This window comes from Phoxinus phoxinus (genome assembly GCF_949152265.1).
Source record: "Phoxinus phoxinus genome assembly, chromosome: 15".
NCBI lineage: Eukaryota > Metazoa > Chordata > Actinopteri > Cypriniformes > Leuciscidae > Phoxinus > Phoxinus phoxinus.
In genome coordinates this window covers 9,052,707-9,077,824 of record NC_136890.1, presented here as the reverse complement: position 1 = coordinate 9,077,824, position 25,118 = coordinate 9,052,707, and the positions used below count along the sequence as shown (strand labels likewise).

At 39.3% G+C, this 25,118-nt stretch overlaps 2 protein-coding genes across 3 annotated transcripts; one reads left to right on the top strand and one right to left on the bottom strand.

The window, feature by feature from the left end:
• Positions 1–3,428: 3,428 nt before the first annotated feature.
• LOC307011789 (uncharacterized protein) lies at positions 3,429–6,190 on the top strand (the record flags this gene model as incomplete). Its single annotated transcript, XM_079637801.1, has 6 exons — positions 3,429–3,465; positions 3,693–3,946; positions 4,046–4,174; positions 4,363–4,503; positions 4,660–4,774; positions 6,180–6,190. The coding sequence occupies 6 exons, from the start codon at positions 3,429–3,431 to the stop codon at positions 6,188–6,190; spliced, it is 687 nt and encodes a 228-aa protein (XP_079493927.1).
• A 516-nt stretch (positions 6,191–6,706) lies between these two features.
• On the bottom strand, positions 6,707–10,965 carry LOC307011808 (uncharacterized protein). Of its 2 annotated transcripts, XR_013800489.1 has the most exons (6): positions 10,541–10,965; positions 9,927–10,060; positions 8,776–8,923; positions 8,221–8,469; positions 7,313–7,576; positions 6,707–7,167 (listed from the first exon to the last, which is right to left on the bottom strand). XR_013800489.1 is itself a non-coding variant. In XM_079637820.1 (5 exons), exons 1-5 carry the CDS (start codon positions 10,909–10,911, stop codon positions 7,026–7,028), a joined length of 1,044 nt encoding a protein of 347 aa, XP_079493946.1. In that variant the 5' UTR covers positions 10,912–10,965; the 3' UTR covers positions 6,707–7,025. The 2 variants fall into 2 exon arrangements, 1 of the variants encoding a protein (XP_079493946.1); XM_079637820.1 differs by lacking the exon at positions 7,313–7,576.
• Between the last annotated feature and the right edge of the window lie 14,153 nt (positions 10,966–25,118).

Sequence of the window (25,118 nt, the reverse complement as noted above, 5' to 3'; positions counted from 1 at the left end):
TACATTTGTGCAACGTTTGGTGCAAAATGAAAATGAAAATGCAATTATATAATTTACATTTGCCATTTCATACACTAGGTTTAATATGTAAATTGAATACATATTTTAACGCTTTATAAGTTGCAAAATGAAAATGAAAATGTATTACAGAAATGATTAGATGTAACATGTTCAAGCAACAACTGTTGCAAAATGATCATTCAAATGTTATTTTTCTCAATTGCATTTACACTCACAGTCAAGACACTTACGATTGCATTTTCATTCAATGTCCCGCAATGTATATAGCAAAATTCAATGTGCACATTGAAAATGCATTCCGAGCAGATCACGTCTGTCTCCGCCCCCTCCCGCCATGTCAATCACTGCGTGAAGGCGGGGTTTTTATCAACAACGGCTCTGGTCGGGGTATTACGGCGGTATAGGTCAAGAGGGTTCAAGTGAGGGAACATGGACAAGTCAGTTCCACAGCTTCTCCGAGAAGCTGCCCAAGCAATAGAGCGACAAAGTGTAAATGCTGCCCCTTCAGAAAGGCCATCGTCCAGTTCAAGCATGACGCCTCCGGATCGAAGTGGTGGGACACGCGGTAAGTTGGCAGAAAGAGAAGAGGGGTCTGTCGTCAAACGGTTAACGTTAGGCCTTGGGTTGCCAACTTTCACTCGGGGTCTGGACTGTGTGGAGTGTATTTGACGATCATACTCTTACAACCATAGAGTGTCTGTACCAAAAGTGCTCGTTTTGGCCAAAAATACAATAAAAAAAAAATTACACAAAACAAAACAAAAAAACGGGGTGACACCCCTGCGGTCACATTAACGTTACTAACGTTATACTTTAAGCACGCGAATATAACCAAAAATTCGAGTCTATCCAAACAGTTAATATTTCACACCTAACGTTACTCCACTTCACTGCAAAAAGTTTGTGTTCTTTTATTTCAGGTAACTTAAAGGTCATGTCGGGATGTAGGCCTATCCATGGGCCTATCGATCTTTTATAGGTTACGTCATACGAATTCGCAATTCAGAGTTTACCAAATTTGAACCGCAGCAGAATTTGAAATGTCCTTGCATGATCTCCCTCCCCCACTCGCATGTGTTTGAATGCAAGTCAGTTGGCAACCCTGATATAGCATTAAACAGTCAATGTATTAAAATAGCAAAGACTAACATATACATTTCATAATGTTATGTCCATTTTATTGCAGCAGAAGTTTTAAGATTATTTGCACCATACCCAAATTCACGGGGCCGCTTGCCTAAACGTCACAACTCTGCTGGACCTTCAGCAAAAAAATCTAAAAGTGTGTCCTACACCCATCGTTTTTTTTGCCTATCCAAAAGAAAGAAATGTGAGGTCCCAAGTCCCTCAGTGAAAAACAAATTAGAGAGGGCAGGAATAGGAGAGAAGAGAATAACATTTCCAGGTAAGTCAATAAAAAAATCAGCTTGCATTTTTATAATCTAACTCATAATCAGAATTTAAATTGCATGTCTTTTATATTTTATCTTTGTTCTAGACAAATACTGCTCTCCACTGGATTTTTCAGACCATATTTTTCAGCATTTCCCCATCCTGAAAGAGTGTGGCGGTTTCCAGCTCTTGCGATCCAGAGGATTAACACGTTCAAAAATATTAGAAACGATACCCTGTCCAGACGATGGCTATTGCCCTGAGTACCTCTTAAGTGAGTCTGTCATGATTGGGCAGGCTATCATATATATCCGGCCACTCCAGAAAGATATAGATGTGCAGGTAGGTTTAAAAAAAGAAATAGTTAAAAACTGTGCTTAGTAATATTCTAAAAGTTGGGTAAAAGTTTAAAATACCAACATTAAGTGATAATCTACTTTTAAATAAGATAGTTTAGGATTTTACCTAAATTATTATTTCTTTCTATTTAAAGATAACCCTACTATCTGCTAATGTTTAGGTCTTTTTTATTCTTCTTGTGGTTCAGATTCTTGAGAGTGACCAGCCTGTATCCACTGGACCACTGACAGAATGCTTGTACTGCAATAAGAAGTATAGCCTGTCAGAAATACAAGACCATGTTGATGTTTGTGAAAAGTAGGTGACCTTTTAAAAAACATGATTACTCAACATTTTATATACATAGGCATTTTTTTCCTATACAATGGGTAACACTTTATTTTGACAGTCCACTTTACACATTCTACTAACTATAAGTAACTTTGCAGCTACATGTCAACTAACTGTCATTAGAGTATTAGTAGACTGTCTGCTTAAAATCTGCTAACACTTTATTTGTTGGTCCTCCAATAGATATTCTACTGACTATAAGTCACTTGGCAACTACAATTCAACTCATTCTCCAAACACCTAACCATAACAGTCTACTAATACTCTAATGAGAGTTAGTTGACATGTAGTTGAAAAGTTACTTATAGTTAGTAGAATGTCTAAAGTGACTATCGAAATAAAGTGTTACCAAATAGTGTATATTTGATGTGGTTCTCTAATCTCTTAATGCAGATTTATCATTTTTTGGACCTTTTTCACAGACCATGGTGATGCCTTTCCCCCCCAAAAAAGTATTACCTCATAAGTGTAGTGATTGTTTTTTTAATTAACACATTTATGCCAACATACTTTTATATTACTTGGACAATTAAAGAAAAAGGTATCACTATTGTGGTAAGGTTTGTAATACTGCTGCTAAAGGAGTGATGTTGAATTTGATATTTTTCACTGTTGTACTGTGGTTATGGTTATATCAGGTTACATGAGTCAGGCAAAGTGATATCAGATAACACTGGCAGTACAAGACAGCAAGAAATGTCAGCAACCATGTCAGAGGATAATGCTGAAAGGGAGGAAAGGGCCTCAACATCATTCACTGTTTTCTCAGCCACTACCAGCCCATCAGCAGAGCCTGCCACTGAAGGTGTCTCCATCTAAATGAACATTACCACTGAACATAGCTTTAGCACACACATCATGTTATGAAAATATTATATGAATCATATCGCAGTTATGTGTATCTTTTGAAGATTTGTAGTCATCACTTGTCTGTGTTTTCATAGAGTGGAAGATTGAGCCTGATCTTGAAACAGCTACCCGGCTGTTTCGAAGACATATCTTAAAGAATGCTGAGGACAAACCAGACCTAGTTGTTACACTAGATCTACACAGCTGTGAAAAGGATCGGGAACGGGAAATGTTAACTTTTTATAAACGTCCAAATGTTGATTGGACAAGTCCATTAACTGTAAGACTGAAAGGTATGAATATTTGTATATACAGGCATTTAATATATGATGTAGCATTCTTGCATACTATTTTCGTATTTTGTTTAATTTTAGTTTGTTTAGTAATGTGGTTTTGTACATTGTATGTAATCTGTGTTAAAAACAGGAGATGCTGCATTAGGGGATGGAGTAACACGGCACTTTTTCACATTGGTAATGGAAAAGCTCCACCATGGATTTGAACTTGACATTGGTAAGTTACAGTTGAACGTATCTTGGACATACCATTTCTTTGACCTCCACTTTAGTTAGGATAATACAAAGGGTAGGCAAATACAGAATGTAATGCATTTTAAGAAAATGTGTTTTTTTTTGTAGTTTTTTTTTGTTCAACTCAATGTAATAAGTATGAGTATAGTTAATAGAAAGGTTTATTAAGAATGGTCATCTGAGTGCATTTGTCTTGTTATAAATTTCCAGATAACTGTGGTAAAACACTTTTCTTCAATGGAGAAGATGATCACAAGGTTCCTTCGACATCTAGAGCACTTTTGGATGGTGACCTGTTCAGAGTTGTGGGAAGAATGATTGGACATTCATTTATTAATGGAGGTCCACTCTACTCAGGACTTAGTGCAGCTTTCTTCCCCCTTTTAAGTGGCAGTAAGGATGATACTCCAATTCTGGAATTGAAGGACTGTCCTGATACAGATGTGATTGAAGTTGTGTCCCTTGTATGTATACTCTTGTCTTTTGAATTTTTTTTTTATGTGGTAAAATATACATTTTAACAAGTTTAAGACTTTCTTTTTCACACATTGTATAAATCATAGCTGGAAAGCCAGAATGAATTGAATCCGAATGAAATGGACAGTATCAACAATCTGGCCATCAGTTGGGACCTGCCAGCAGTCAGCGCCATCAACAGAAGATGGTTGGCAGAAACCATTCTCTACCATGGGGTATGTATTATCTTATTTAAAGGTGAAAGCTGTTAACTGCAGTTGGATATTCTACTTGTACTGTCTCTACCACCACAAAATAAAAATAATCATCTTCACCTAAGTAGTTAGGACCAAAGTTTATCATGGTATTTATCATGGCTTGTATGGCATTTGTCCTATTAGTATGGTTTATTGTTAATTTCTAGGTTATTGGTCGACGTGAAAAACAGATCTCACAGCTGTGGAGAGGACTCAAAGATACTGGTGTTTTGAGAATGATAAAAGAACAACCCAGTTTAGCTGCAGTACTGTTTCCCAGATCTTCTGCACTAGTGCTGGAACCAGAGGTCTTTTCTACTTTATTTTATTTTTTATTGATACTTGCAGTGAATGAACAGTTTATTAGAGTTTCTAATAAAACACTAGGTAGTTGAATGAATAACTGAATAATTTTTGCTGCCCTGTGTTTAGGCTTGTATTCAATGCTGCTGTCTTTGTATTAGATGATACTTAAGAGAGTCATCTGGCCAGAACCTGACAGTGATGAAGATGAAGCCCAATTCAACCTGGAGCAATCTTGTGACGTTACGGCCTTCTTGCGTGAATATATTCAAACAGGTAAAAAAACAAAAACAATTGTGCTTGTAAATGTTTAACATAAAAAAACATTAAAAAAAAACATTTAATGCATGTTCAATATTCATCAGCAGATGATTGTATGTGTACGAATGATGCAATGGAAAATATTGTGTTTGACCCAAACTGATGCAGGATCACCTGCTGAACTGTGCGAGTTGCTGAAGTTTTGGACTGGCTGGACTGTTCTGCCTCAACATCTTTATGTTGAAGTATCACCTGACCTGTCATTTCCAGTGGCTTCAACCTGCCTCACAATACTTAAACTTCCTTTAAGATGCAGAACCTTTCTTGCATTTACACAAGCCATGAGAGCAGCAGTTTCATCCACAAGGTTTGGCTTTGGCCTTGTCTGAGTTGTTACATTTAAAATTGTTCATGAACTGATAAATGCATGTTTGGGGAAAAAATTGAATGACGTGTTTGTCGTCTTCAGCATTTTTATTGTCTTCATAATTAAAAAAAAAAAAAAGTTATGCATGTTCTTGAAAGGAACTTTCCCAGTTTTGCATTGTTCGAAATTCTTACGAGTTAAATGAAGTTAACATAAGAACAAATTAAATACAAATGTTAAAAGATTAGTTCACCTCAAAATGAAAATTTCCTTCTAATTGACACATCCCAGATGTTCATGTCTTTCTTTCTTCAGTGGAAAAGAAATTAAGTTTGAGGAAAACATTTCAGGATTTTTCTCCACACAATGGACTTCAACGGTAATTCAATTGTTGAAGTCCAAATCAATGCAGTTTCAAAGAGCTTTAAAGGAGAACTCCAGCGCCAAATGAACCTTTGGTCTAATTACACATTGTTACCTAGTCAACCGTTATCTGAGATTTGTTTTCATGATTAGCGAATGTAAATATAATATTTTATCTCTAAAAACAGTTTAGCCTATAAAGCTATAACGCTACTATATGGGGCTTAGAGTAATGACAAATAAAAATCGCTATTTAATACCACTAACAAGGCTCAAAATAGCCCCACACTACCACGGTAGCATTATGTAGCATAGATGGCTGCTGTCGGAATACGCGTCTTTATAAAGTAAGTTATTATTCATCTGTTTGTACACTTACAAAGTTCTCAATGCTTCGGTTTGCATGTAAGGACCCTCATTATGCTACCGTGGTAGTGTGGGGCTATTTTGAGCCTTGTTAGTGGTATTAACTAGCGATTTTTATTTGTCATTACTCTAAGCCCCATATACTAGCGTTATACTAGCTTTATAGGCTAAACTGTTTTTAGAGATAAAACTATTTACATTCGCTAATCATGAAAACAAATCTCAAATAACGGTTGACTAGGTAACAATGTGTAATTAGACCAAAGGTTCATTTGGCGCTGGAGTTCTCCTTTAAAGTGCTTCAAAGTCTTTACACGATCCCAGCTGAGGAATAGAGCCTTATCTAGCGAATCCATCACTCATTTCTAAAAAATAAATAATTTATATACCTTTTAAATCACAATTGTTCGTCTTGTGCTGGTCTGCGACGCGCCACGTATTATGTCATAAGTTTGTAAGGTCACATTTTTTTAATAATAAAAATAAATTAAAACAAAGATGACGATTTTGAAGTAGGAGAAAATGAGATTAAGTTTTTCGCCCTTTCCTACTTTTTTTAACCGAAGTACACAGACAAATAACTTAGATGACGTGAAGCCTGGCCTTTCAAACGTGATGACATAATGCGTGTCGCAGACCAGCACAAGACGAACAATTGTGGTTAAAAAGTATATACATTTATTTTTTAGTAAATGAGTGATGGATTCGCTAGATAAGGCTCTATTCCTCAGCTGGGATCGTGTAAAGACTTTGAAGCACTTTAAAGCTCTTTGAAACTGCATTGATTTGGACTTCCAACAATTTGATTACCGTTGAAGTCCATTGTGTGGAGAAAAATCCTGAAACGTTTTCCTCAAACTTAATTTATTTTCCACTGAAGAAAGAAAGACATGAACATCTTGGATGGCATTGGGGTGAGTAAATTATAAGGACATTTTCATTTTGAAGTGAACTAATCTTTAATAAGAAAACATTACTCTTGTTTACTCTTGTCATTACTCATAAAGACTTGCTGTAATTCAGGCATTTCATACACAATGTTACAATAAACTTACCAACAGAATGTCAGTTCATGGTGTCAGTCCTCAATGCTCCAAACAATAACATCTAATTATCTTAACATCTCTGTCAGTTGTGCCACTGTGGAATTAAAAACATTCACTGCGTCATTTAGTGGAACATCCCGATTGGGAAGACCTGCAATCTCCTCTGCAGTGAGGCTGCGTGGCAACTGCACATCTGGGATTGAAATGCTGTTTGCGTCTTCCATGGCATGTGGTCCATCCCAGTCAACACCATAGTCCTCATCAACCTTAAAAAATACAAGGACAGATGCTTTAATATTATGCATTTACCAAATTATGCAGACCCTCCAGGACAGGTTTTGAAAGCACTGGTTAAATGGACCAGAATAAGACTAAGTGTTAATTGTTCTTGAGTTAAATGTGCAAACATACAGTCCCTAAATCATCAGCAGCATCTCTGTTTTGCAGCCAAAGTTGATATGGAGATCGACCGTTCTCTGTTCTCAGTCTGTGCAAGTTCCATGCTTCTTTAAAAGTGTTAAGCTGGTGTTGTAACTGGGGGCAAAAGGTCCAATGCAGAGCAAAAAGGTGGATCTCATCATCAGGATTCAACAGTCCAGTCATTTCCAAATGGTAAAACAATGCGTGGAACAAATCAAGGACTTGTGTGTATTCAATTCTTCAATTCGTTCAATTCTAAAAAGAAAATAATTAACAAGTATCACACTATGATCAGTAAAATTCATAACCTTTTTATAGCACAAAGCCATATCTGCACTTAGATTTGAATAGTCTTGAACATGGGTGTTCAATCCCGTACCTGGAGATCTGGCTACCTTCAAAGTTCAGCGTTTGTAAAGCGGTTATAAAGAATAAATTATTCTGCTTTACGTTCTCAGGATCAACAATTTGATCTCAGGATCAAATATGTATTTATAAACTTTCTATAATTGTTTGCTGATGCCTTTACATTTTTTCATAAAATTGTGTTATTGGCATCAAAATGATTTGCAGGTCATGGGGTTGAATAATTTTGATTGCAACTGTGTATACAGGATAGAAATGGATGCATGTATGGAGCAAGTGGTGGTTTGTTGTCTCACTAGTGTCATCAGGTTCTGTGCTACAATTGGATTTTTATTTCACGGTTGTCGTAAGGAGAAGCCACACTGCATGACTGTGCCTCAACTTCTGTCACTGCCAGAATTTCGTTCTGGTAACATTTGGTTGTTATGGTCCTTAATTATCTGTTGGTGAACATGTCAAGCCAACATATATATATATATATATATCAGAAAAGCATCATGATTTCAAACCATACAAGTACTTTTTTTATTTACCTCTGATTGTGAACGCTCCTTCCCGTAATGTGAGAATTGCGGTTTTCTCCACGGTTCTGAACCATAAATTGAGCCACCTCAATATTTTCTCCTCCTTTATCTGAACGAACACGAGATGGCAACCCATACTGGCTAACAGCACTAAGGAAAGCATCCAGCACAGTGGTGGCATTATTGTTAGTAGCAGCATTCAGATATACTACAAGACGACTAAACCCATCAATGCCTCCATGGATCACGAATCGCCAGCTGATTTTAGACAAAAAGGATGACAGACAAGAAACATGAGTTAGTACACATTCTGAATGGAAAATTCCAATGACTTTTTTTATCACCATCCTTATAAATCTGTCTTGTATATAATTTGATAATGAATATAAATTATAACAACAATGTTGTAATTAAAAATATTATGCTTAATATTATTGTCTCACAGTATAAATGTGTAGTAAAAAAAAATATGTAGGTCCCTCACAAGATCATAATATGTGGGGGTCCTTGGCATCAAAACATTTGACAATCACAGTTGGGTGCCATCCAAAAAAATCGGATTACCGTATTAATTTATGATTTCCATCTATATGCCACATGCAATTTGGAGCAGGAACTGAGTACTGTCTGCGAAGAAGAGTCCGGTTAGCCAGGGCTCGAAGTTGTGTTCCCTCTGGGTCCACTCTGTGCAGTGATTCACGTACCCTAAAAACTTCAGATAATGAGATATTATTGTGATTTTTGTAATGTGTTTGCTTAAAGTTAATGAGAGTTGGGTAAAATCACTTCTACTTAAAGCAACACCAAGTAAGATTTTTTACCTTAAAATAATGTTTCCAAAATGGTTTCAGTGGTTCATCAAGTCGTAACAGGGTGAAAGGCACTTATGTCTCCACTTTGCGGTCCTTTATCTGCTATAACCACGCTATGAAAGATTGCCAGATCGGGTCGAGCTTCTATAGTTCTAATGAGACAATTCCACTTTCAACCTACAGGGCGACCGCAGAGGAAAAAGTTCCTTGGTGTTACTTTAATGCAAAGTAAATACAAGAATTTCAAAAAGAGTTACTGAGAAAAATAATAATAATAAAGACTAGTGGTTCAATTGAATTTTACAATTGAACAGTCCAGAATTGAACTGGACTTAATGTTTGTGTACACACACCAAAAATCGTATTAGCTATCTTGTGAGTGTAGACTGAAGGCTGGTTTATACTTCTACATTGGCCCAAAGTCGTGTGCTCTGTGTAGCTATGATGGTTACACCTCTCCATAATATAACTATACATTGCATTTACGCAGAATGCAAGTGCTGTGATTGGTCAGAACCAAAGACCCTCCCCAGGAATGGATTATACAAAATATTTCGTCAGTAGTTTCACATTCATTATGCCCGATTGCTTATAATGAAAGTGCAAAGGCTGATTACACACACATGTAGAAAGAAAAGCTCATAAAACATGAATCCGAATAAAGATTTATCCAAATAAAAATTTGTCATAATAACGTAAACAAATATCTGCTTCTGCTGTGCTTTCTTCCAGTAGTCAACACTGGTTTGACTGTATACTTGCAGAACAATACAAACACACCAAAGCAGATCTATAAATGCAAACAGCCACATAGGGCACCTCATAGAGGCTAGGCAGGTCTGCCATGGGTCCAATACAGAAGTATAAACCAACCTGCAAGTATGTAAACATAAACAAACTTACACTGAATCAAATGTCCACTTGCTTGGAGAAAAGCTCTCATCATACGGTATCCACACCGTGGGTGCTCCCTTTGAATTTCCATCACCAAACGGTCCAGTTCTGTATTGTCAATGCCAGAGTACAACTCTGAAACTCTGCGGAACAAGTGAATAATAGAGTGATATATATATAGCATTAGATGCATCATATATTTATGTGATTAACAGAATTGTGTAAAACCCTATACACATGTGTCTGTGTCTTAACTATTTGTGCCATAACTGAATGTCCTAGTTTAATTTCTAACTATCAGATAATACTATTCAATTGTATGTTTCTCTGTTGCTTCAAGACGTTTCACCACCACAAAGACTTAGCAGGTCTAAATACATCAGTCACACACAGATAAGACTTACCGGTAGTAATACTACCGTAGTATAGGGGTGTAACAATATTTCGTGAAACATCTTGATTAAGAAAACAAGTTGAGTAGATCATTTCTACATAACTGTTAAAATAAAAACACTCATTTTTTATTATAACCCCCATGACAGAATTCGGGGTAAACAGAGATTATGGCCTTGAGGCGTTTGTATAAAAGCATTAAAATATATTTAAGTTGATGTTTAACTTACCTCAGTCCACACTGCTGCATTCGTCGATGTACCGTCCATCGACTAACTCCATACAAGGCCGCGATATCTTTAACATTTAGCCCATACATAAGATACCCCTCTATGGCCTCTCCAGGGATCTCCACGGCTGGTCTCCCCACTCCCCTAGGCCTATCCGAAGACAATCGTTCTTTCACCACATTTAAGATGTCAGCAGCCAAACGGGTGTCAGCACCTGATAAGGCAGACAATTCTCCCAGACGTTCCAACAACGTATTTGTTCTATCACCTACATACGCGTAACAATCTTCGGAAATACTACCGTTTCTCTGTTCACGCTCCACTTCATCTGCTAGTGTATTTAACGCCCGTATTATCTCTGCCGCCGCCATGTTTCCAACATCTCAAAAAGCACGTTATGTTTACCTGTTGCCGTGCCCGTGCCCCGCCTTCACGCAGTGATTGACATGGCGGGAGGGGGCGGAGACAGACGTGATCTGCTCGGAATGCATTTTCAATGTGCACATTGAATTTTGCTACATACATTGCGGGACATTGAATGAAAATGTAATCGTAAGTGTCTTGACTGTGAGTGTAAATGCAATTGAGAAAAATAACATTTGAATGATCATTTTGCAACAGTTGTTGCTTGAACATGTTACACATATCTAATCATTTCTGTAATACATTTTCATTTTCATTTTGCAACTTATAAAGCGTTAAAATATGTATTCAATTTACATATTAAACCTAGTGTATGAAATGGCAAATGTAAATTATATAATTGCATTTTCATTTTCATTTTGCACCAAACGTTGCACAAATGTATGGGAAAATGTAAATGTAATTACAGAAATGCATTGCCATTTTACATATTGAATTGTCATTTTGCATATTACATATCAAATTGAATATTGCTATAAGCTTCCATAGAATGGATTTGGCTGACGAGCAAGAGACGGGTCCGTCCTTTTCACTTGCTTGTTCACCAGATCCACACGTTCCCTCGCGTGATCCCGAAGCGCACCCCGGTGCTTCTTCGGCTCACGCAGGGGACGATAATGAATCTCTTGGGTCTACGGACTTCGAGCAGCCAACCTCTGAGCGTTACTCGCGCGACGATAAATCTGTCGAGGAACTACTCGAGGTGGTTACTCGCGCGGTGGCCAGATTGCAGCTTGACTGGCCTCGCGAACAAGAGACCCCCAAACGCAGTAAGCTTGAGGATAGGTTTTTGTCCGGTGGCAGGGGGGAGGGCCCCTTAACATCAGTCTCTCCCCTTCTTCGAGGACCTCCATGATGAACTATCTAAATCATGGAGAAAACCATATACCTCTCGTGTCTTCGTGCCCTCGACGTCGACTTTTTCGACTATCGTGGGTGCGAAGGCGCGAGGGTATGCGGAGATGCCCCAGGTTGAAGAGACGCTCGCGAGCTATCTCTCGCCTGGGTCTGCATCTTCGCTTAAAAAACCTACCCTCCCCTCGAAGCCGTGTAAAGTAACATCTTCGCTCGTGGGTAAAGCTTACCAAGCTGCAGGTCAGGCTGGTGCTGCGCTGCACACAATGGCTGTGTTACAGGCGTACCAGGCTGACCTCTTGAAGGACCTGAGTGCGGGTACTACGATAGACGAGGAAGCGTTTTCTGAACTGAGCCGAGCCACAGACCTGTCTCTCCGTGCCACTAAGCAAACGGCCCGTGCCATCGGCCGTTCTATGTCTGCTTTGGTTAGCACGGAGAGGCATCTGTGGCTCAACCTCACGGGGATAAAAGACAAGGACCGTGTCTTTCTTCTTGACTCCCCGGTTTCTCCCTCTGGCCTGTTTGGCGACTCGGTCAACACAGTAGTCACCAGGTTCAGGGAGGTTAAGAAACATGAGGAGGCGTTTGTTCAGTTCCTTCCTCGCCGCACTCAAGGGGAGGGGCCATCGGCCACCCAACCTCTCCCCGGCCCTTCAAGACCTAGGGAGGTGAAAAAGCAGAGCGTGGCGAGCCGAGCTCCCCCTAACAAGATTTGGAGACAGGCTCGTCAGGCTCAGCAACCTCCCAAGCCAGACCTCAGGACTATCATCAACAGAAAGAAGAAGTCCTGATGGTCTGGCGCCCAGTCTGGTGGGGGTAGCCCCCCGCGGGACGGGGCGCGTATTATATCTAACCGCCTCTCCTCGTTACCCCCACGAAACCTCTCCATCCCCGCCACCTCTGGTGCCTCGGGGGGCAGCGGTTTCCAGCGAAATGTTAGATGTTCCGTTACTTCCTGCTCTCATCCAGGACGCGGAACATCTAACATTCCATCAAAAGGAAGTGTTAAAGCTGATACCACTATCAGAGAGTCTGGCAGCGTGGGAACTTCTGCCAGGCATTTCTGCTTGGGTACTAAGCACAGTTCAGATAGGATACAGAATCCAATTTATTCATCATCCTCCGCGTTTCAACGGCGTGGTCTCCACTTCCGTAAGACCGGAGCTGATGCATGTACTGTCACAAGAGCTACAAACTCTTCTGAGCAAAGAGGCCATAGAACATGTTCCTCTGCCAGAGAGGGAGTCGGGCTATTACAGCAGATACTTCCTGGTCCCCAAAAAGGACGGGGGGTTGCGTCCAATCTTAGATCTTCGAGGCTTAAACCATACAGTCAAAGCGCTCAAGTTCAAGATGTTAACCGTCAAGACGGTCGTGTCGCAAATACAACATCGCGATTGGTTCGTCACGATCGATCTGAAGGACGCATATTTTCACATACAAATATTGCCACAACACAGGAAGTTCCTGAGGTTCGCTTTCGGGGGCGAGGCTTACCAATTTCGGGTTCTTCCATTCGGCCTAGCCTTGTCACCCCGCACGTACACCAAATGCATGGATGCAGCTCTGGCTCCACTAAGACTCCAGGGCATTCGCATTTTGAATTACATAGACGATTGGCTAATACTAGCACATTCGCAAAAGATGGCGCTTCAACACAGAGACATTGTGTTAGCTCATCTAGTTTCTCTAGGGTTGAAAATCAACACCAAGAAAAGTGTTCTTTCTCCTGCCCAGAGAACGACTTATCTCGGAGTCGTTTGGGATTCGATCACGATGCGGGCACAATTGTCTCCCGCTCGAATCGAGACCATTCGGCTAACCATGGGCAAAGTCAGGTTAGGCCAAGATCGCACTGTTCGTCAGTACCAAAGAATGTTAGGTTTCATGGCCTCAGCATCCACGGTGATTCCTTTGGGGCTGTTGCACATGAGACCGTTTCAGTTGTGGCTAAAAGCCAGGGGATTTTCTCCAAGGGCCAATCCTCAAAGGCAAATAAAAGTGACGCGCTGAGGGCTCACGCAATCTGAACAGAATAGCGAGGCAGATTTTTCTCTGGGCCCAGGAAAAGTTCCTGTCAATCAGGGCAGTTTACATTCCGGGGTATCTGAATGTGGGAGCGGATTTACTGTCCAATGGGGAATGGAAACTCCACCCAGAAGTAGTAAAACAGATCTGGACCAGATTTTACGAAGCGGAGGTGGACCTCTTCGCCTCCCATCAGACAGCGCAATGTCCCCTCTACTTCTCTCTGAGTCACCCAGCCCCCCTGGGTCTGGATGCGATGGCGCACACATGGCCCAAAATGCGCCTTTATGCGTTTCCTCCAGTCGCTCTGCTCCCAAGAGTTCTAGCCAGAGTTCGCCAGCAAGGGTCTTGCCTCTTACTGATAGCGCCGCGTTGGCCGAACAGAGTATGGTTCTCAGAGATAATATCTCTCCTCAACGGCTCGCCTTGGGCGATTCCGGAGAGGAGGGACCTTCTGCCCCAGGCGGAAGGCACGATATTCCATCCCAGGCCCGACCTGTGGAACCTTCATGTTTGGCCCCTGATGGGTACCAACTGAGGGACACTGGGCTTTCGCCTGCCATTATTGAGACCATTCTAAGTGCTAGGGCCTCCTCCACTAGAAAGAGTTATGCCAACAAAATGGGGTGTTTTTGAAAGGTGGTGTGTTGTACATAATGCAGATCCGGTCAACTGCCAGATTGCTTCAGTTCTGGATTTCCTGCAGGAAAAGTTATCAACAGGCACATGCCCCGCCACTCTCAAGGTTTATGTGGCCGCTCTTTCGGCTTGCCACGCCTTGGTTGACGGGGTCCCACTCGGGAGAAATCCTCTGCTCACTCGCTTCATTCGTGGGGCCAGAAGACTGAGGCCTTCCGTCAGAACCAAGATCCCTTCATGGGACTTAGCAGTAGTCCTCGAGGGTCTGGTTGAGACCCCCTTTGAACCTCTAGAGTCAGCGTCTGATAAACTTCTGACCCTAAAGATGTTTTTTCTTATGGCTATAACCTCTCTAAAAAGAATCGGGGACATGCAGGCTCTGTCAATATCGCCATCCTGCTTAGACTTTGCCCCAGGAATGGTGAAAGTGATTTTGCATCCTCATCCTGATTACCTGCCTAAGGTACCATTCTCGGCTGTGCATCCGGTCACTCTTGAGGCCTTCTGCCCTCCACCGTTCATAACGCCGGAGCAGGAGAGATCTCACAGACTGTGTCCAGTCCGTGCTCTTCAGGCCTACGTCCACCGCTCTAGCCAGTGGCGTAAGTCAGAGCAACTATTCGTTTGTTATGGGGGCAGCAACAGAGGTGCTGCCGCCACTAAACAGACCATGTCACATTGGGTCAGGGATGCTATTGCTCTTGCCTATGAGGTGCGTGGCCAAGCTTCGCCAACGGGTCTAAGGGCTCACTCCACCAGAGGGGTCGCCTCCTCTGCTGCCTTGGCAAGAGGTGCCCCCTTGCAGTTTGTTTGTGATGCGGCAGGCTGGTCCTCTCCGCACACATTCATAAGATTTTATAGTTTGGATGTTCATACCACTCCGGGCTCTCACGTCCTTGAGTCGACATCGCAAGCTAATGTCTAGGGCTTTCCTACGTTTCTTGTGAGCACACCTACACAGCCGTAGGGAGTCCAGACACCTTCAAGCACGGCGGCGTGGGTATTCTCGTTCCCAATGCGCTACTTTGCCGTGCTGATGATGTCCCAGGACTGCTCTTCAGACAAAATATCCTGACGATGCACCTGCGGCTCATCTATTTATAGCCTCGCGTCGCGGGTGCGCGCCGATGACGCGCGCCGAAGACGTCACCGACCGAGGCTATATTACTTCCGGTCGATTCCATCGACGTGTTTACACACTATTTTCACAGCGGGTCACGTTTAAAGACGTTCCCAATGCGCTAAGCAGCGCAGCATCTCGTTCCGCTTTTTCAGGGAACAGGGTTACAGTCAAGTAACCCGGAACGTTGTATTGCATTGCAAATACGATCAGGCGTTGTGCATTGAAGAATAAGTATATGCACTTTGTTGCATTGCAATACATTCAAGAACTAACTCATTCCGAAGTTCTTTGAAGATATTTGCAATGCAATCTGCTGTTGCACCGCTTGCACATATGATCAAGCGTTGTGCATTAAAAAATAACATGTGAGTAATATGCACTTTGTTGCATTTTAATGCATTCAAGAACTAACTCAATCTGAAGTGCATAGAAGATATTTGCAATGCAATCTGCTGTTGCAATGCTTATATCAAGCGTTGTACATTGAAAGTATGACAAATAAGTAATATGCACTTTGTTGCATTGCAATGCATTCAAGAACTAACTCAATCTGAAGTGCGTTGACGGTATTTGCAATGCAATCTGCTGTTGCATTGCTTATATCAAGCGTTGTGCATTGAAGTATGACAAATAAGTAATATGCACTTTGTTGCATTGCAATGCATTCAAGAACTAACTCAATCTGAAGTGCTTTGACGATATTTGCAATGCAATCTGTTGTTGCATTGCATTGCTTATATCAAGCGTTGTGCATTGAAAGTTTGATAAATAAGTTGTATGATTTTTTTTGCTTTAAATGCAATGCAGATATTTGCAATGCAATTTGCTGTTCCATTGCACTGAACATACGATCAAATGTTATGCATTGAAGAATAAGAAATATGCCCTTTGTTGCATTGCAATGCATTCAAGAGCTAACTCAATCTGAAGTGCGTTGAAGAAAGTGCATGTTACTTTTATTGTTATTCTTCAATGCACAACGCTTGATAGTGTTCAAGCGATGCAACAGCAGATTGTATTGCAAATATCTTTAACGCACTTCAGATTGAGTTAGTTCTTGAATGCATTGCAATGCAACAAAGTGCATATTACTTATTTGTCATACTTTCAATGCACAACACTTGATATAAGCAATGCAAAAGCAGATTGCATTGCAAATATCGTCAACGCACTTCAGATTGAGTTAGTTCTTGAACGCATTGCAATGCAACAAAGTGCATATTACTTATTTGTCATACTTTCAGTGCACAACGCTTGATATAAGATTGCATTGCAAATATCGTCAACGCACTGCAGATTGAGTTAGTTCTTGAATGCATTGCAATGCAACAAAGTGCATATTACTTATTTGTCATACTTTCAATGCACAACGCTTGATATAAGCTTTGCAACAGCAGATTGCATTGGAAATATCTTCAATGCACTTCCGATTGAGTTAGCTCTTGAATGCATTGCAATGCAACAAAGTGCATATTTCTTATTCTTCAATGCATAACTTTTGATCGTATGTGCAGTGCAATGGAACAGCAAATTGCATTGCAAATATCTTCAACGCACTTCAGATTGAGTTAGCTCTTGAATGCATTGCAATGCAACAAAGTGCATATTTCTTATTCTTCGATGCATAACGTTTGATCGTATGTGCAGTGCAATGGAACAGCAAATTGCATTGCAAATATCTTCAACGCACTTCAGATTGAGTTAGCTCTTGAATGCATTGCAATGCAACAAAGTGCATATTTCTTATTCTTCAATGAATAGCGTTTGATCGTATGTGCAGTGCAATGGAACAGCAAATTGCATTGCAAATATCTGTATTGCATTGCAATGCAACAAAGTGCATATTACTTATTTGTCATACTTTCAATGCACAACGCTTGATATAAGCAATGCAATGCAACAGCAGATTGCATTGCAAATATCTTCAAAGCACTTCAGATTGAGTTAGTTGTTGAATGCATTGCAATGCAACAAAGTGCATATTACTTATTTGTCATACTTTCAATGCACAACACTTGATATAAGCATTGCAACAGCAGATTGCATTGCAAATATCTTCAATGCACTTCAGATTGAGTTAGTTCTTGAATGCATTGCAATGCAACAAAGTGCATATTACTTATTTGTCATACTTTCAATTCACAACGCTTGATATAAGCACTGCAACAGCAGATTGCATTGCAAATATCTTCAATGCACTTCAGATTGAGTTAGCTCTTGAATGCATTGCAATGCAACAAAGTGCATATTTCTTATTCTTCAATGCATAACGTTTGAAAGTATGTACAGTGCAATGGAACAGCAGATTGCATTGCAAATATCAGCATTGCATTGCAATGCAACAAAGTGCATATTACTTATTTGTCATACTTTCAATGCACAATGCTTGATATAAGCAATGAGCTCAATCTTGATCTTTCTATACTCAAAGACTCCTTCTGCTGTTACGTTAGCCAAAAAAGTAGTCCATATTTGACCCAACGAACATATTTTTGGCCAAATAATAGTCAATCTTGAGCTTTCTATACATACTCAAAGACTATTTCTGAAGCTTTCATAAGCCATATAGATGTTCTTAGAGAAGTCCATATCTGACCAATTGAACTAATTTCTGGTCAAGATTAAGATTAAGATATTTCTGACCAAAGAGTTCTCGAAACTAACTTTCTATACAAAGTCTCCTTCTGATGTTACGTCAGCCAAAAAAGAAGTCTATATTTGACCCAACGAACACATTTTTGGCCAAATAATAGTCAATCTTGAGCTTTCTGTACATACTCAAAGACTCCTTCGATGTTACGTCAGCCAAAAAAGAAGTCCATATTTTAACCCAACAAACATATTTTTGGCCAAACAATAGTCAATCTTGAGCTTTCTATACATACTCAAAGACTCCTTCTGATGCTCCATAAGCCATATAGATGTCCATATAGAAGTCCATATCTGACCAATTAAACCATGAACTTTCTATACATTCTCATAGACTCCTTCTGATGTCACTCAGCCAAAAAAGAAGTCCATATTTGACCCAAGGAACATATTTTTGGCCAAATAATAGTCAATCTTGAGCTTTCAAAGACTCAAAGACTCTTTCTGATCTTTCATAAGCCATATAGATGTCCATATACAAGTCCTTATCTGACCAATTGAACTAATTTCTGGTCAAAGGGTCTTCAAATGGATTTAAACTATATACATTTATAGACACCTTCTGATGTTAAATCAGACAAACAGAGGGCCCTTTTTGAAATACTGAACATGTTTCTGGCCAAAGATTCCTTAAAGATGAACTTATACATTCAGATTTCCTCTGATATCAGGAAGACACTATTCAAAATATGAATTACTAAACACATTTCTGATGAAGAGAACTTTCTATATTTAAAGACTCCTTCTGATGTTACGTCAGCCAAAAATGAAGTCCTTATTTGACCCAACGAATATTTTTTTGGCCAAACAATAGTCAATCTTGAGCTTTCTATACATACTCAAAGACTCCTTCTGATGTTACGTCAGCCAAAAAAGAAGTCCATATTTGACCCAACGAACATATTTTTGGCCAAATAATAGTCAATCTTGAGCTTTCTGTACATACTCAAAGACTCTTTCTGATGCTTTCATAAGCCATATAGATGTTCTTAGATAAGTCCAGATCTGACCAATTGAACTAATTTCTGGTCAAGATTAAGATTAAGATATTTCTGACCAAAGAGTTCTCGAAACAAACTTTCTATACAAAGACTCCTTCTGATGTTATGTCAGCCAGAAAAGAAGTCCATATTTGACACAAGGAACATATTTTTGGCCAAATAATAGTCAATTTTGAACTTTCTATACATACTCAAAGACTCCTTCTGCTGTTACGTCAGCCAAAAAAGAAGTCAATATTTGACCCAACGAACATAGTTTTTGGCTAAATAATAGTCAATCTTGAGCTTTCTATACATACTCAAAGACTCTTTCTGATGCTTTCATTAGCCACATAGATGTTCTTAGAGAAGTCCATATCTGACCAATTGAACTAATTTCTGGTCAAGATTAAGATTAAGATATTTCGGACCAAAGAGTTCTCGAAACTAACTTTCTATACAAAGACTCCTTCTGATGTTACGTCAGCCAAAAAAGAAGTCCATTTGACCCAACAAATATATTTTTGGCCAAATAATAGTCAATCTTGACCTTTCTATACATACTCATAGACTCATTCTGATGTTATGTCAGCCAAAAAAGAAGTCCATATTTGACCTAACGAACAAATTTTTGGCAAAATAATAGTCAATCTTGAGCTTTCTATACATACTCAAAGACTCCTTCTGATGCTCCATAAGCCATATAGATGTCCATATAGAAGTCCATATCTGACCAATTGAACCATGAACTTTCTATACTTTCTCATAGACTCCTTCTGATGTCACTCAGCCAAAAAAGAAGTCCATATTTGACCCAAGGAACATATTTTTGGCCAAATAATTGTCAATCTTGAGCTTTCAAAGACTCAAAGACTCTTTCTGATGCTTTCATAAGCCATATAGATGTCCATATAGAAGTCCATATCTGACAAATAGAACTAATTTCTGGTCAAAGGGTCTTCAAATGGATTTAAACTATATACATTTATAGACTCCTTCTGATGTTACGTCAGCCAAAAAAGAAGTCCATATTTTAACCCAACGAACATATTTTTGGCCAAATAATAGTCAATCTTGAGCTTTCTATACATACTCAAAGACTCCTTCAGATGCTTTCATAAGCCATATAGGTGTCCATATAGAAGTCCATATCTGACCAATTGAACTAATTTCTGGTCAAAGGGTCTTCAAATGGATTTAAACTATATACATTTATAGACTCCTTCTGATGTTAAATCAGACAAACAGAGGGCCTTTTTTGAAATACTGAACATGTTTCTGGCCAAAGATTCCTTAAATATTAACTTATACATTCAGATTTCTTCTGATGTCAGGAAGACACTATTCAAAATATGAATTACTAAACGCATTTCTGACCAAGAGAAATTTCTATATTTAAAGACTCCTGTTATGGAAATTTTACATTTAGATATGTTTCTTTTACTTTTATATGGGTACAACTTTTATTAACGTTGAAGATGTATTGTTTACTCATAAGCATTTAAAGGAATATAATCATATAAGCTAAGGCACAATAATAAAATATGTAACCAAACATTTAGAGATGCATAAGTTAGAACAAGCTTGCAGGAACAATATGTTCTAAGAAGAACTAAGTAGCAAGTGACTTTTTGTTCTCCAAGTGTGAAAAATGTGTGCGCAGCTTTGATCGAACTAAAGATAGACGAGATGTGTGAAAGAGAGCAGCAGTAAGAAACAGGAAACTTTTGCAGACATGACGTTGCTCAGACCAGTTAGAATTTGGGTTGGACATGAGCTAATGAGCTAAGACATCTCCATTTAAGGTAACAAAGGATTTTTACACAGGGTGTGTTAGGGTATATAACCTTGGCGAAAGGGACTAGCCTTCGCCTTCTCATGTCAGATGCTCTCTGCGTGAGAATGCCATGGGCCTTCTCATACTTAGACGCTGTCTGTATGTTGAACGCTTATTTCATGCATGAAATAAAATACTTTGTTTAATCTCTTGAGAATCGACTTTGTCTCCTTCATCCAGGTTTTAATATTGAGTAATTTTCCACAACAAATGGCGACGAGGATGCGATTGCAAAACCGATGATCGTCGTGAGGGGAACAGTTGACTGGCCATCCCGAGAGAACACTCTACGGCTCGATATCCTCAAGCTTGAGGAAAGAGAATTGTTCAACTCCTCACGACGACCTAGGTGGACGCAATTAAAGAACTCACAGACAGTGAGACTCACAAGACGGTGAGAGAAAATTTAAATTATTCACATGGTGGATAAGAAAATTATTTGCGTATTGAATATTTTTTCTAAAAGGGTCAGAGTTTTGGAATAAGCGTTTCCAAACAGGGTTTGAGAATAAGCCTAAAAGTAAGTTCTCAAATGCCATGTGTTAGTTCTTCTCTAAAAGGGCCAGAGTTTTGAGAATAGGTCTGATAGAAAATTTCTCAAACACCAGACAAGGTGCTCGTTCGAAGTTTCGGACATTAGAGGAGGCACTTGTTTGGGAAAGACCTGCATCGACGGAGACAGGCAATTTTGAAAGTCCTAGATTGACGAATTTAGGCATGTCGTGGTGGCCACGCTGAGAGAAGAATTAACACAGTAAATATAGTGCGTGGTGACCACGCGGGGGAAAATATTTAAATACGCAAATATAAATACTGTTGATTAAGAAGAAGGAAAGAGGAAAATTTATAGGTAAATATAAAGTAATAAAATAATTAATAAAATACGCAAATATGGATTAATAAAATTAATTAATATAGGGAAATTGAACAAACAAAATTGTCTAAGTAAAAATGGGTAACGGAAATTCAAAAAAAGAAGGATGGAGAACAGGTTGATTTCTCGAAGGGTTCATACAAAATAATGGACAAAGCAATAGGAATTTGGTATCATGAATATGTGCCGTATTTAAAAGAGCAATATGGGTTCAATGGGGGTTTAAGCGTGTCACATTTGACAAAAACAAAAGCAAAATTGGTCTACTCACGTTGTCAAGAGGAAAGACAAGACACATAGAGAAACGCATTATGCAATCTTAAAAATGACATATCTTTGAAAAATGACGTCTGACATTGTTTCTTCTTCTCCCTATTATGGCATTGTTTTTTGTTTGTTTTTGTTTTGTGAGAATAAGATAGGAGGACAGGATGTATCCGGCTCATCTTCCACCTCCTCGCAATCCTAACCAGATTCCAGCAGCCGCAGAAGGACGGGATCACGCAGTTCCTAACGCACCACACAAAGAACCATGCCACCGCTCTGCAGCCCTCCAGAAAATGAAGGTAAAGACTTTGTTCTTGGATGGATTGGACAGTGACATTTCAAAAGCAATTCAAAAGAGCTGTGTCGGATGGCAACTGGCCTCGACAGCAGAAATGAGACGACACGCAAGACATCATGAAAGTGCAGCGAAAAAATCAACGCAGCCAAGCAAGACAAAGACCTCATGTTGGCCCTGGTGACAATGCAAGGTGTGTATATGGGCAACAACGACTCCACCCATCACCAACAGAACCAGAGAGGCAATGGCAGAGGAAGAGGCAGAGGACGTGGTCGTGGAAAAGGACCAAACTGTCAACAACAACGCCAAGAGCCCTATGATCCAGACAAATGTTTCAAATGTGGACTTAAAGGACATTGGTATAATGATTGCCCACACGGCAAAGGCAGGAATCAGGCGGATTGAAAGGAGGAGGAGGGGGTGAGCGACGGGGTTCCTGTCTCTCCAACTGATGAGTATAATTTACCTTTATTTTCTGATTATGCTCTATGCAATGAAGACTTGCTTGCTAGGGTTTTCTATAAGACTCATATTTCTTTACCCTTGATAGAAATGACTGTTAATGACGTATCTTCACTATTTCTGCTTGACACGGGAGCTTCCAATTTGGTAATTAAAGCGACAAAGTTTGAAAAACCAATTCCACTCTCTGGTAAGACGACTTCTTCCAGAGGTGCAACTGGTCATGTGGTCATAGAACAATATTCGAAAACACTTGAGTGTTCAATTGAAGGGGAAAAATAAAATAATAATGTGCATTGTTTTTTAATTACTAAGTTATGCCCAGTGAATTTAATGCGAAGGGATTTACTTTGTAAGTAGGGTGTTTTTGTTTACTGTGGTGATCAGGGCTTATCAGCTGACATGAGAATGACGCATGAAACTGAAAGCACAGAGGATTTTTCTCTGTTTGTATATGAATGGCAAATTTCTGACACATGTCTGACCACAAAGCGGCTCATGACAGAGTGTTGCCATCTTCTGAATCTATGAGAGACTCAGATTTACATTGCACTTCTCATGTAAGCACTGATCATGATGATGAATATGCGCAGCGATGATTTAATGTTGACATTGATAATGTTGACATAGAAATTGTGACGACTGACTATGTGTATGGGACTGACCAATGGTGTTTTGAATGTGAAATTGACTGACAAACAGACAGTGTTTTATGACATGGAAAATGCACAAGCCTCATATCGCTGGCCAAACCAGTGAAGGCTGAATGGCGTGACGCGGGTCCCTTCATGGCCAGGTGCCATGAACTGACCGACTGGGTCATGATAGATCAAAAACGACTGATCTGCCAAAGTGAAATTACCGTTTGGTTCAAATAGCCATGTCATGGAACACAGAAGTTTGAGAGCAGTCACAGTGTTGGATGAGGAAGTGAAACTAAACAGACTGAGTTTAACACAACTCCCTGTCATAACAGACGGGTTGGAGAGAGTTTCCAAAATGTTTATGGGCTACTGATAAAAAAAATAAATAAATAAATGATGTAGGTCTGATTGCAGATTGTGAGCCGATTCAAATAAAGACCAAATCCGACTATAGACCAAAAAGAAAATGCACTCAAAAAATGAACTAGGAAGGTTGTACACTTTACATAATATATTTATATTTAGTTTACTTATAATAATTGTGTTTGTTGACTTGAAATGTTTTTTTCTATTAAGGTCCACGTAATTATGTCTCATCTTAACAGTACAAAATCCTAACGTGTTGTCTAAACACAAACCATTTATGTTAAGTAAAAAATTCTTACATCCAGAGGGTGGCGATATAGTGCGACGCCAACTGCCATTTTGCCCTAACTTAATTTGATTGTGTTCAATCTGCTTAAATATAAAATTTAAGTTTACTTAATCCGTTTGTGTTGGATTACATGAATGATTTGTGTTGCATTAAATGAAACTGGGCGGTGCTTGTTAGTTTCCCAGCATGCTTTGCATATGGTTAAATTAAGAGAGAATAAATGTTCAAATTAAGTGTTATTTTATGTTTTTTTGAGAAAATTAGAAAAGGGGAAGACTTGATAGTGTGTAATTGTGTTTAATGTTCAATTACATTGGAATTATTAGAACCTTTTAAATTACAGTGGGTTACCATTGTGGAGAAGAGTGGAGCATTTTGTTTGGCTGTGGACTGATTCGGATACGCATAACTGTTTTTGATGGAAGGAGTATGTAAATCTTAGCATTTACTAACATGTGCTACTGCTAGCAAATAGGTAGCTATAGTCTATCGATTTAATTATGTGACACTAAAATAAATGAAATATTAATGGATGATTGAAAATCAAAAACACTTGAATCATGTTGAATCATGTCAGAAAACCTTAAAATTAGTTGGGCTGACACTATTAAATTAAGCTGTGCCAAACCATAGTAAATAAGTTGAATCAACCTTAATAAATTAAGTTGACCCAACGTAAGTACATTAAATTGGAATAACAGAATTGCATAATGCTGAAATAAAGCAAGTTAATCATGTGGAAATCCTTTCCATGATTTTTTTATGTTCATTCAAAGAGTAATTTTTTTGAGTGTGCAGTATCCATTGAAGAAGAAAACAGATTAGCAGAGAAGGCTGCAGC

Excerpts from the sequence above, each read along its gene's own strand:
- LOC307011808 (XM_079637820.1), bottom strand. The coding sequence starts at position 10,911 with ATGGCGGCGGCAGAGATAATACGGGCGTTAAATACACTAGCAGATGAA. Across the intron at positions 10,061-10,540 it reads ATGCAGCAGTGTGGACTGAG|AGTTTCAGAGTTGTACTCTG; the intron begins GTAAGTTAAACA and ends CTTGTTCCGCAG. Across the intron at positions 7,168-8,220 it reads AGGAGCGTTCACAATCAGAG|GTTGATGAGGACTATGGTGT; the intron begins GTAAATAAAAAA and ends GTATTTTTTAAG.